General features: G+C 40.8%; 1 protein-coding gene across 7 annotated transcripts in view; it reads left to right on the top strand.

Annotated features, from left to right (window-relative positions):
• LOC124059037 (arf-GAP with Rho-GAP domain, ANK repeat and PH domain-containing protein 1-like) overlaps nt 1-12907 on the top strand; it is a 46016-nt gene that overhangs the window by 23141 nt on the left and 9968 nt on the right. For all 7 annotated transcript variants that reach the window (XM_046388758.1, XM_046388757.1, XM_046388755.1 and 4 more), the window contains 12 exons: nt 88-270; nt 7275-7449; nt 7801-7935; nt 8052-8187; nt 8307-8409; nt 8857-9049; nt 9298-9343; nt 9494-9657; nt 10988-11200; nt 11502-11607; nt 11712-11859; nt 12421-12504. In XM_046388758.1, coding sequence (XP_046244714.1) covers nt 88-270; nt 7275-7449; nt 7801-7935; nt 8052-8187; nt 8307-8409; nt 8857-9049; nt 9298-9343; nt 9494-9657; nt 10988-11200; nt 11502-11607; nt 11712-11859; nt 12421-12504 — 1686 coding nt within the window. The remainder of the gene's footprint in view (nt 1-87; nt 271-7274; nt 7450-7800; nt 7936-8051; nt 8188-8306; nt 8410-8856; nt 9050-9297; nt 9344-9493; nt 9658-10987; nt 11201-11501; nt 11608-11711; nt 11860-12420; nt 12505-12907) is intronic.

The raw sequence follows: 12907 nt of genomic DNA, 5'->3' as shown, positions 1-12907 counted from the left end.
TAAAACTACACACTGTACACACTTCACACATGATTCTCACCCTTCTTAATGTAGAAATACTTCAACTAAACCCTACCTGTGATTCAGGTGTTCCTGTTGCTAGGCAATGAGCGGGTAAACAGTTTCTGGGCAGCCAACATCCCACCAAGTGAAGCTTTGACACCCTTCAGCTGCAGCGAAGAGAGACGGCGCTTCATCACCAACAAATACCGCCAGGGCAAGTACAGGAAGTACCACCCTCTGTACGGAAACCAGAGAGAGCTCAACAATGTAAGTTGAGATCAGTGTATTTATTATGTGCTTTTCTCTACGTTACCCCTATGTTCAGATTTGAATCATGCAAATCTGAACATATTGTATTTTCTTTGTTAAAGAGATTTAATATATGTTATATTGGAAGTCGTGTCAGAGTCTGAGTTAGCCGACGTACCTCTAGAGAGACAGGCTTTTGTACTCGAGGAGGATTAAGAGGCAAATGAGATGGTTAGTTTAGCAATCCACAATGACAAAACTGTCTCTGTAACCTGTCATGGTGACTTGATTTATTTCCTTGCTGAACTTTTGTTACTGTTGAACGTAGCAATGACTGTTCCTTTGGTATCTCAATACACAAGACTTTTTTCCAACAGTTTTGTGCTTATGTCTCATAGAGGGTCACAGGTTGAGTTGTGTCTGAATTCATCATTTTTTTACATGTTTGTGCACAAACATGTCCACACTCCATACACTGCACATGCTTTCTACTCAGACCGCCACTAAGTTTCCAAGAATAAAGAAGTGACTATATTTTGTATGATTTAGTCCTTTCGGGGTTCGTTCTTGTATGGACCTTTTAGATAGAGTGACTGACAGACTGAAAGGCAACAAAACAGGCTTTTATTTTGAAATTGTAATTGTAAGTTAAAATAGTTCTAGATTGTTGCCCAGCATGTAACGCACAGTCTTCCAGTAATTCTACTGGACAAATACCTGATATTCACAGTCAGAAACACAGATGTTAATGCAGGTTTTTAAACTAATTCCTGGCTTGCTTCTGATTCACCAGTGTTTACAGAGCATCTAAGCTCATATTAGTGGTGCAGGGCCGTCACCAGTGGTCTCTGTGCAATCGAGACATTACAGTCAAGTCCAGCAGCAACAGTACCTGTAAACAATAGCCCCCTTAGGATGTACTTCCAGGGTACCTGTCCTATCTGTCCTTGTGACTTTGTCAGTGTGAGTCAGCCAACCTGGCTGTACCCTCTCAACATGATAAAGTTGGTCACTAGAGTTAGAAGTAGGACATTTGGAAACCGTTAGAGTGCAGAGATTTATATTGTGCCACTGGACCCCAGTGTGTGAAGTAAATGTCTTGGTGTTCAGACCCAGCTTTGTCACTCATTAGCTACTTAACCCACTTACCACAAACAATGTAGACTGCTCACACACACACACACTGAGTGTGTGAGTGAGTCATTTTTAGCACCTGACTGTGAGTTCTATTTTCCTTCTCTCCAGCATTCAAACTTGTCTACTTTGTGTGAATGAATCACTGTGTTTGGGGTGTGTAGAAGAAGACTTAGAAAGTTGTCTTTTTGTCACTTGTTTTGATTGAAAATGTTTTTTGTACAGCTACTGGTCGTCTTCCTCTATTCAGTCCTCTTCCATGATGGTTATCGTTTTTCCTGTAACTATGTTTCAGTCTCTTGAGAATGTGGTCTCTCTGCATTTTCCACTGTTTCCTGTCTTTTTGATTCCCTACAGGTTAAACACATATTTACTGTGATGGTTGCAGATCTACCTGTTCTTCCTTCTCTCAGATCGAATACTTGAAGTTCTTCTGCTCTGTGTTGCTACTCTTTCCACTAGGGTGTGTCTGGAGAAATAATAGAAATGTAGTGAGGTTGTGAGGTTGACAGTAGTGCAGTATGTGTGTGGAAGTGTGGGAGTGTGGGAGACAAGTTGAGTACATGCGTACATGTGTGTGTTGAGTGTTTTGGGCCACATTCAGGATTGTTAATCTAGTCCTGGCTTTTTTTCTCCTCTTCTCGGTCTCCTTTCTTCTTTGTTTTTCCTCTTTTTTTTCCTGAATGTGACATCATTACGCACTGCTTTAGCTGGAATGTGCTGTAACTCCGCCTCCCCCTCTCTTCTCTGCCTCTCCCCCCTCATTGTTTGGCTGGGACTGCTGAGGAAAGTTGATCTCTTCACTCCTGGCTCTTGTCGTATTTGTAAGTAGCTAGCATGCCCTTAACTTTCCGCTAGACTTAAGCACTACAAACAAGCTATTTTTGTGCCATTGCACCTTTTGTGTGCATGTCTGTGTCGTCTCACATCCAAAGAGAGGGGTGACTGAAAGGAACTGAAAACTTACAGGTAAGGTTGTGTGTGCTGTGAGCCATAAGAGAGGGTAGTGAAAGCGTGTTGTGTTTCTGTATATGTATCTGTGTGATCTTGTACATTTTCTCTGTGAGGAACATAAATGTGAATGTCTTTTTTTTCTTGGGGTTATGTTAGTACGAGTATAGGAATAGGAATGCGAGTCAATGGACTTTGGATCTGTGACAGTGCATGATCTCAGTGCAACCCATATTTGAATGTGTCTGTGGGCCATAGTTTTGTCTTGATGTTATAAATGCGGCTGTACTGTAGCTCTGTGTCAACGAACACATTAGAGTTATTGTGCATCTGTGTGTGTTTTTTGCCAGAGTGGGCAGAGACACGTTAACATGCATATTAATATGTGTGTGTGTGTAGGCATGTTTGTATGCCTTCTTTGCATTTTTGGTCTGTGTTGCTCTCTCTGTCTGCGTACATCTGTGTGTGTGTGTGTGTGTGTGCCTATTTGTTCACTATGTGCCCAGAGTTAGATGATAGACTCACCTCTGTCAATGGACATCATTGTCCCTCTCACTGTCCCTTCCTGCTTTGTTTCCCCTCTCTCTTTGCCTTTTGCTCTCTTTCTTTCCTCTTTGCACAAGGTAGTCAACTTAAGGTTTTAACAGTCTCTCATTTATTCATTGGGTTTTAAATCCTCTTGCAAGAACATAAGGCTTGTTATATTTATTAAACAAATATTAAAAATGTGTTTGAACATGCAAAAATTAGACAAAATGTCCCAGGGAAACTCATCTTGGTTATCTTTTTTGTACTGTGAGCTGTGTTTGCCACCAGTATGTGAAGAATTCCTCCATGGGTTCTCAGTACTCTGATATTGGGACCTTTTGAGAACATTTTAATTGATGTATCAGAATTACTTTGTTGATGGTGGTGTCCGTTATCACAAGTAACACTCATATTGTCATGTATCTGTGCTGTTAGAGACTGTAAAGTCCATATACTATTGTCATCCTACATTAGATTATACATGTCCCATTTTTGCTAAAGTTGACTAAGTGTCAGTTGATATCTTTCCATCTGGAGAACCTCTAACATGGACTGATCCAAGTCTCCTTAAGCTTGTTTGTTGTGTCCATTTTGACTGCGTGCTGCACAATTGGTGTGTTATTGGTTCTTATTATGGCAAACTGGAATAACTTAGAGGCAGTAGTAAAAACTCTTTATGGGCTTGTTTTTGTGCTTTTACAATTTTGGAAAATGGCTTCCATAGAAGAAAAGCTCCATCTCCGTGTTACCCTTTCTTTCTGTCTATTCCCTGCTGCTGCTCATTCTTTTGTCTCATCATTCCCATTCACACTGTGGGACTTTTGGTCATAAATCCTTTTCACTGGTCCTGGGACATGGGAATCTGCTTTCATTCTCTACTTTCCTCTTTGGCTGTCTTTTTCTGTGTGCTTCTGTCTTTCTGGTTTTCCTCTGTGTCACATTCATTCTTCTCTTCCCCATCTTCATCTGTCTGGATTTTCACCTTCTCCTCCATCGTTCCCTCTCTCTTTGTAAACTATCCCTGGTGAGGTAATGATGGAACATATGTGGCTAACTGCTCTACCTCATCTGGATTTGATATATGGACGTGTGTACACACACATATATAAATGTGGGCGTAGCTTCGGTTGGACATTCAGTGTACACTAAAATGGACAAAGAAGAGTGGGCTGCATGTGTTCGTGTCTGTGCTTAGAGAGTCTGAGTGTATTGTGTTGTGTTCGTAGCCAAGAACAATCAGTCTCTGATTAATGCGAGTCACTAAAATGCTTTCATCTTCCTTTCACTATATTTTTCTTTGTTGTGTGCCTCTCATCACTTTCTTTTCCTACAGTTCTGTCCCATATAACTGTAGAGGCCAGATGGAGGCCCGTGATTTTTCGACACACCCAGATAAAATCTCTTCCCCTCTCTCTGTCCCTCGCTCTCTCTCTCTGTCTCTTTCTCTCCCTGACTCTGGGGAAATTGGGAAAGATTCTTGAATTCCCTTCTCTTCTGTGAGTGTGTGTGTGTATGTGTATGTGTGTTATTACATTACTCCCTGTTTCATAGACAGCAGATGTTGGAGGGCGTGAGGTCCTCAAACACTCAAACCCATTTCCTCATTATACTTCGTTCTGATTGGTTCACTTTTCTCGGTCAGAAGGCACATGGTTGGCTATTGACACAATGTGGGACGCTGACCTATATGTACAACATAGCGTACATGTGTCCACATGGGAGAGATCTTTTTTGTTCATTTTTACTGTAACGCATACACAGTCATTAGGCACAGGAATTTGTCAAAACAAAACATCACATCCCATTGATCTATACTTGGAGAAAAGTACTGTTTCTGATCTGCATTGTGTCTGTGGCCAGATTACAGTATATAATGATTGGCCACATGATTGGCCACTAGCACAGTGGCTAATATTAGCCTGCAGGTTTGATCTGTAAGTACTGAATAGCCTGACTTGTAACATCAGGCAGTATGGATACATAAGATCAAATCAGGTCAATGTGAAGAAGATAATATAGGAGACAGTAAATGGGCAGCCACAGTGTTGTAGAGAAAGCTAAAGCCATGTTTCTATTTGATGAATTTTAGACGGTCTTAAATCTTTTTGACATGAATTCATAGTGAAAAACCCAGTAAACATTCAATTTATTCTCTTGAAGAAAAAGGAGTTTGCTGGAAAGTGAATTAAACAAGAAAACAAGAAGAGAGTTGAAGAATGCAGCAGACATGCCATGAATTGTTTCTCAGGCAATGGAAAAGAGAAGAGTGACAATTCCAGGCAGAAAAAGCTGAAGACACAAAATGTCAGTCAAATCCGCTGGAAGGATCAGCACTGTGTGTAGCACATGGTTCCCATTGATCAGAGTTCAACTGTGATCACAGATATGACTCATTTATTGTGTCTACTCCTATTCCAAAGTGTTTCCTTTTCCTTCCAATATAAAGAGATCATCTGTACTGACCCCCAACACAAGCATCCCCTGAGACAGTCCAACCAAACAGGCAGTTGGACTTTTACATGACAAGAGCAAAGGCATATTTATCAGCCATGTTTGTAAATTCTGTCTAATGTCTGTGAAGAATGAAGTCAAAGTTCTAAGTGATTTTAGCCGTGAAATGTGTAGTCAAGGCTACCTGGGAAAAAGTAGCCATATCATCTGATACTTCTATAAACAAAAAGAAGCTTCTGAAGACTGCCGGTAGACATTTGTGGCCACTGAAGTTCAGAGAACACAGCTTGAAATGACATTATTGTGATCATTGTGAACCATATGGTGAGATTTATGGAGTGGATGTGTTTTTGTTTTTTGCTTTTTGGTAATATGTGAGAAAAAGAAAAACATATTCTCTTGCTGTGTGTGTGTGTGTGTGTGTAGGGGTTTCTTGTGAAATTTTAATCTTTGTTAATTGGTTTGTTTGTCTGTTTGTGTGTGTATAGAGACGGCTTAAATAGAGGAGGGGCTCTGTCTGTATATATGACAGAGTGCTGTGGAATTTCTCAATCAAATCCAAAAGAGCTTATTGGTTTTAACAGAAGACAGACTCTGTGTGTGTGTGTGTGTGTTTTCTTCAGTCTGAGTTCCTCAGCTGTAAAAACACTGCATCCTCCTTTTCTCAGTCCTAACATCTTTCTTATTGCACCTCCCCCTCCTTCCTCTTTCATTAAATTTGGGTTAACAGTATTTGTACAAGATGTACTTGAGTTTTGAGGTAAAGCTGCAGTCTAAAGACAACACTACAGTTTTATTCTTTGGACTGTTGTCACATACAGCAACCTGTATTTGCCATTGGGTCCAGAACAAATTATCCCCAAATGGCAACAATGATCCACTTCTAGCAAGTAAAACGGTAGTTTTCTGTTCTGTATGGAAAGATTTTCCTCCATACCATATTTGTTCTCAACTTTCAACAAGTGTTTGTTTTTCTATTTTACCAAATAAATATGTGTGTAATTTCATCTCAACTTTTGTTTTTGGTGACATAACTTCATATTGCACCTTTAGAGCTTGCAAGCAGTCACCTATGCTATTAGAAATACCCTTATAGTTCCTTCAGTGAAATTGAATAAATCATTTTGCAGCCCTATGCAAAGAGAAGAAAACAAGTTTCTCAGACCAGTTAGCTTTACTTTTGCTTGTAGAACATGTGTTCACCTCACCAGTGCTTCTCTGAAATGAAGCAAAATGTTAATTTATAGAGCTCTCAGTGTTCTGGCACTGGACTTAAAACACTATGATGGTAGTTTTGTTAAAATAATAATAACCTTCACATATCATATAAATCCCACAATAATTACTTGTGTTTTTTATTGACAGTACAGTATGTTTGCTCCAAGAAAAGGTTGGAGGCTTGAGATAGTTAGAGGGCCTGCTGCAGGGTTTAAAGCCTGCCTACACAGATACACTGAATTTGACCTTGGCTGGTTTCTTTGAAACAAAGCTGACAGAGGATGACATGGCATGAGTAAAGCCAGTCAGCAACCACAGAACCTTAAAACAAAAGTCAACAATTTATTTATTATCAGTTGAGTGTCATTTTAATCCGTTTTCTAAAAATCTCTTTCTGTCTTCATCTTACTGTCACTGCATTTCTCCATTTCTCTCTGTCTCTCTGTCTGTCTGTCTCTCTCTCTCTCTCTCTCTGTCTCTGTCTGTCTGTCTCACTCTCTCTCTCTCTCTCTCTGTCTCTGTCTGTCTGTCTCTCTCTCTCTCTCTCTCTCTCTCTCTCTCTCTCTCTCTCAGTCTCTCTCAGTCTCTAACTCTAACTTGTGCACCATTGATTTTTCCTTACCAGACTGTAACCTTAGTCTGGTAGGGATTGTATTACAACAGTATGATACATACTATCAAAATGGCATTCTCATAATGTGTGTTGTGTGATTTACGACCCCTCTCTTTCTTCTCCCTAGGCTCTGTGTATAAATGTGCAGAGCAGCGATGTCCTGGAGACATTAAGCCTGATTTTCTGCGGTGCAGATGTAAATTGTTCAACTGGTATTGCAAGTTGTCCCTCCCCTCTCTCCCTGGCCAGCGCACGCTCACAACCCTTGCAGGCAGAGTTATTAAGCCACAATCTCAACACAGGTACAGTATGTGAATGCAAAGTGTCACATAAAGGTACCTTTGTTTTTACTGATGCTTAAATCAGTGATGTGTGAAAGACTATCTGGACTGTCACCTGAATTGTATCCATGTCCACTTTACGCAAAGATAAAAGTAAACTTTCTTCATTGTGACATTTATTGTACCAGTGGCATTTGTTTTCCTGCAATAATGATATTTCTAAATGTTACATAACCAAACACACATTCTGGTCATGCCCAGAAGTGTTTTGGGTGTTTACCATTTTCCACTTAACCTTGCCAGATGCACTGCTCCTATTTCAAGTAGACTTCCACAAGAATTTAACTGTTTTGTTGGTTTGTTCTCCTGTAGAGCTACCACGGTCAGAGGTGGTCGGGACCATGGAGACGAGACATTACTCACCACCATCTTGTGTGTCTCACAATGGTTTCCTGTTCAAGACTGGATCCATGGCTCGGGCTATCACAGAACGCAAGGCTAGAGAGGGTAACTAAATAACAATTAAATGCAACAAAGCACACATCACAGTAAACATAATGAACTGCAGTCTCTATAGATAGCCATGTTATGCTTGCTAAATCTTAATTTGTTCCTCTGTGTAGAGTTCAGTCGACGCTGGTGTACACTGAATGATGGCACCTTCAGCTACTATGAGAGTGACAAGAACTCAAACCCTAACGGGGCCCTGAAGGCCTCAGAGATAGTGTGTTTGGCTGTCGACCCGCCTGAAAGACATGGGTATATACACACACAAACACACACACAGACTGACTAAATGACTTCTGTCTTTCTTCTCTCCCTCACATTTTTTTTACCGTCTTTCTCACTTTCTCATCACCTCTCTTTCTAACCCTCAGGTATGACCATACCTTTGAACTCTACTCAGAGTCAGAGCGTCTGTATCTGTTTGGCACTGATGACCCAGACAGCCACAAGGAATGGGTCAAGTCTATCGCCAAGGTAACCGTCAAATACGCACTGTGATCTAAAACACAAGCACAAATTCTCCTACTTTCTCTTCAGATTACAAGGGAAAGATTTGACATTGTAGTTGTTGATTATTTTTCAAGTAAAAATGGTGAGCTCTGATAAGTGGAAGGATTGCAGTTCCAGGGCCAAGGTGTCCCAAGGTGGGAAATGCTATCTGGTGGTCAGGATGGGGCTAATTAATGCTGACTTGTTTCCTGTGCCACTTACCGGTATTTTCCTTCAGAACAGCTGAGATAACTATTCAGCTGCATGACTGTGTGAAATGAACAGCAGTTAGTTTGAGTTTCTTTTTTCTAGCAGTTTAATTCATGTTGGTTTTCCCAGAGGATTTTGGTAATGTACTGACTGAAGTGGGTACGACCAAAGGAGAAAGGAAACAATCATTAATGTGCATTGTGTTTATTTGTTTATGTGTAGAGCTTCATCCCAGCCACTGCAGAGCCTTTACTGAGATTGAGCTTTGAGCGGATTGGGCGGCTGAAGTGTAAAGATGGCCTGAACCTACAAACATCCAAGGTTGGCTGGTTTGCTCTGGTGGGCTCCACACTTCATGCCTACCTGGCAGACAGCCAGGGAGAGGAGATCCACCTCCGCAAGCTGAATGAACTCTGTGAGTGAGACACATGATCACAAATACACCCATAAACTGCATATTTACTGCATACATACTGTAATCTGAGGGTGGGAGAGCTCAGAGTGATGATTGACAGAACAGTAATTTTGAAATAAACCAGAAGTAAACATAGGAGCACAGACACAATGTGAAGTTCATCCTGTTCACAATTATGGCTTTCATAAGTTTATATTTATATCTCATTATCTTACTATCTTGTCTTACTATGTATTTGTGTTTTGCAGCAATTCAACAAGACAATGAAGTGCTGGTTCTGGTGGAGAGAGGCAGGTGAGAGTGGTGATAACTACAGATTGTTTGTTAAAATGGCCAAGTGTGAATCTTTATTAAATCATTTTTTGGCCTTTTCTACTTTTCTACTGCTTTTTTTCTGTCCTTCTCTTCACTCGTATGTTGTTGTTTTCCTCCCTCTTTATTTAGAACTCTGTACATAGAGGGAGAGAGGAAGTTGGATTTCGCCGGCTGGTGCGGTGCCATCCAGGCGGCAGCAGGGAGTGGAGGAGACACACTGAGCCAGCAGCAGCTGACGGAGACAGACATACCTGTCATTGTACACAGCTGCATTGCCTACATCACTCAGTGCGGTGAGGGACATACGGAGATACAGACAGTGACACAAATGCATTTTCAGAGTCTCGGTGTTCCCTCCGTCACACACTGTGTTGATATACACAGGCTCACACATGTACAAGCGATGGTAAACATAAATGACTGCATTTACAGACACAGTCTACATCGCTTTATGCAGTTGTGGTCGTTCTTGCCGTTTCGGTGGGTGCACACTTGGCACTTTCTGTCTGTGTTTGTGTGTCCTCATGTGACTATAATTGCAGGAGTTCTGACTCTGTGAGTGACCAACAGACCACAAGACAACAAAACAACTCTGTTCCACCTCCATTTCTCCTCTTGCTCCCTCCTTGCTATTTTCTTTTTCTCTCTTTTGTGTTCTCTTCTTTATCCCTCGCTCCTCATTCTTTGTCTTCCTCCCACCTCCAGCAGCTGACCTGCCTTCTGTCACTCTGACTAGTTGTGTCTTTCCTTTCTTTCAACTCCTGTTCTCTCTCTTTGATCTTTCCCTCCCTTTTCCTCCTCTCACTCCTACATTTTCCTCCATTTGCTGTATGTACTTGTATTTTCCATATATGCACAAGTATATCCATGACTGTGTGTCTGTGGGAGGCTTATTACGCTGATATCCTTTACTTTCCTGTCGGGAATGTTAATCCCTCCAGTTAGCTTTCTGGGAAACAAGGGCAGAGCAGTCCTTGCTGGTAGTGGTCATTTACTATGCCTGTACTACTATAATTCAAATGGTTTTAATCTAGCATGAAGAAAACTACTACTACCACCGTTTTAATCATGTTTCAACAATAATCTCTCAGAAATTTGACTCACTTGTTTGAAAAGAGACATTTAATTATGTGTCAGTGCTGCCAAAAACAGCTAAGAGAAGAATGGGACCAAAGAAAGAAATCAATAATGGAGTTTTGGGGAATTGGAGTTGTAAAGAGCAGAATCCCTCTACTAGATATTCTGTAGCTTTTGTTTCACACCCGGGATACTTTAATTCATTTTCTACCACCAGATTACACACAGTTGTATGTATGTTGCTGCTCTGGCCCCACCACAAAGTATTACTAATGGAACAGCAGATGTTTTGCTGATTTGTCATATTGTGTCTTCAGCGGTCTGTTGACTGACTGATGCATCACACATTCTTTGGCTTCATTGATTGGTATGTGTGAGTTTTCCCATATATGAGAAAACAGTCTGTAAGAATAAAAACATTTAGAACAAGAATTTGACAACACCCAAAATTGAATGGCCACGTACAGCATGCTGTCCTTTTTACTAATTGTTAATGTAACTTCAGTGTGGGTTTCTAAAGAAGCATGTCTGTTTTGGTTTTCCTAGGCTTGACGTCTGAAGGGATATATCGTAAGAGTGGAGTGAATTCCCGTGTGGCAGCGCTGTGCGAGAGTTTCCGCCGTGATGCACGCAGTGTTCGTCTGAGGGAGGGAGAGCACCAGGTGGACGATGTCTCCAACACACTCAAACGCTTCTTCAGGGAGTTAGGAGAGGGGCTGTTCATGGCGGAAGATGCCAGCTCCTGGCTCAGCAATGCTGGTGAGTTTCATTAGATCGTTTCTGTGTTCCGTGATATTGTCAAGCTGTGATTTGAGGATGGGTCAGTTCGTGGTTGCTGTATGTCATGGGACAAACGGTCAGTCACTGCGTATGTTATATGAATCTGACCTTCAGGATGTAAGCTGCAGCTTAATTGGTGCCTGTTTGCATACAATTGTGAGGTGGTTATTCTGTTTCCTTCTTTCTCTCTCACTGTATTTGTATTTCTTTTAATATCATCATCCTGTCATATTGTTTTCACAATTTTCTTTTTTGCTTCCATCTCTGTTTCGTACTCCAGCCGTTCAGGATGAAAGCATGAAAATCTCGCAATACCAACTTCTTCTGAACAGACTGCCTAGTGTCAACAAGGCTACACTACAAGCCCTTATCAACCACCTTTATTGGTGAGGAAACACACTAACACACACACACACACTGAAATCAGCTTATATCTCAGTGTATGCCTATTTATAGCCGTGTGTGTCTTTCCTGTCTGCATATGCTTCAGCGTACAGCGGTTTTCTGAGATGAACCAGATGAACCTTCATAACCTTGCCATAGTGTTCGGTCCCACGCTGTTCCAGACCGACGGGAAGGACTTTGCTGCCGGCCGCGCCATAGAGGACCTCATACAGCACTACACGCTCATCTTTGAGGTCTGACTTGCTGCTCACTGTCAGACAGAGAGATGGCAGTAATGCAAAATATTTTGTTTTCAAAGTTCATTCATTTATCTTGCATGATGAGGTCAGAAAAAAAGGTTAAGATGTCAAAGAACACGTAATCGCAGGAGCAGAATCCTGTCAATCCTTATTTTATTTCTAGTAGCATTTAAATGTTTATTATTATCATCTTTTAATAGAGAGTGATCTTCATTAGTGTAATTCTTTTAACTGTGTGCTGATAATGTTCTTACAGCACTTTTTGTTTGTTTCCAGAGAATTCATTGGAGATGGAAGAGCGTGAGCTGCAGCATTTTGCTTTGATAAGATTAAAATGCAGCCTCATGCAAGTGGCATTAGACCAAATATGATCAACAGTGAATCTCTACTTTCCTGCTGGTTTAGCAGCGACAATGAGTAAAGAGCTTTGAAATGCCCTGGATTTCTGCCAGAGAAGCAGAGATCTAAAGACTGGCACGATGCTTTAATTGAAGCCTAGTGATGACTGATTCATCGTTTGCATGATTGAATGAATGTGTGCGTATGCGTTCGCAGGTGGATGAGCAACAACTAAAGAGGCAGCTAGAGGAGATCACTGTGATCATCCAAGTGCGAGAGAAACTCAACACAAAATTTCCTGTGAGTCACTCAAAACACTCCAGTAATTTTATATTGTTTATATTAAACAAAGAGATTTTAGCTAGTTTATTTTAGTTTATTTGTATTTTATTTTAGTTTTAAATCATCTGTTTCATTTTTCCCATTGTTCCTGTTTATGTTAGTGTTCACTGTTTTGAGAGCAAATGCAGTTTAGTACTTCAGGTCCAAGAAAACAAATTATTGTTGTTCTAATGAAAGTCAAGTTGTCAGGTTGTAACCAGTGTCACCCAGTGCAAATCTGTTAATATTGCAATAAATTCATCAGTGGGCCACATGCTCAGTCACTATCGTGTTACCCGATTCAGTGATGGATAGTGACACATCTTTGAGATTGTCACTTTAAAGTGATTATGCATTATGTAAAATTTACATATAAAACTGT

Source organism: Scatophagus argus, chromosome 5, assembly GCF_020382885.2.
Source record: "Scatophagus argus isolate fScaArg1 chromosome 5, fScaArg1.pri, whole genome shotgun sequence".
In the NCBI taxonomy this organism is placed as follows: domain Eukaryota; kingdom Metazoa; phylum Chordata; class Actinopteri; family Scatophagidae; genus Scatophagus; species Scatophagus argus.
Note: the sequence above shows the minus strand (reverse complement) of the source record. Positions and strands in the feature narration are given on the sequence as shown.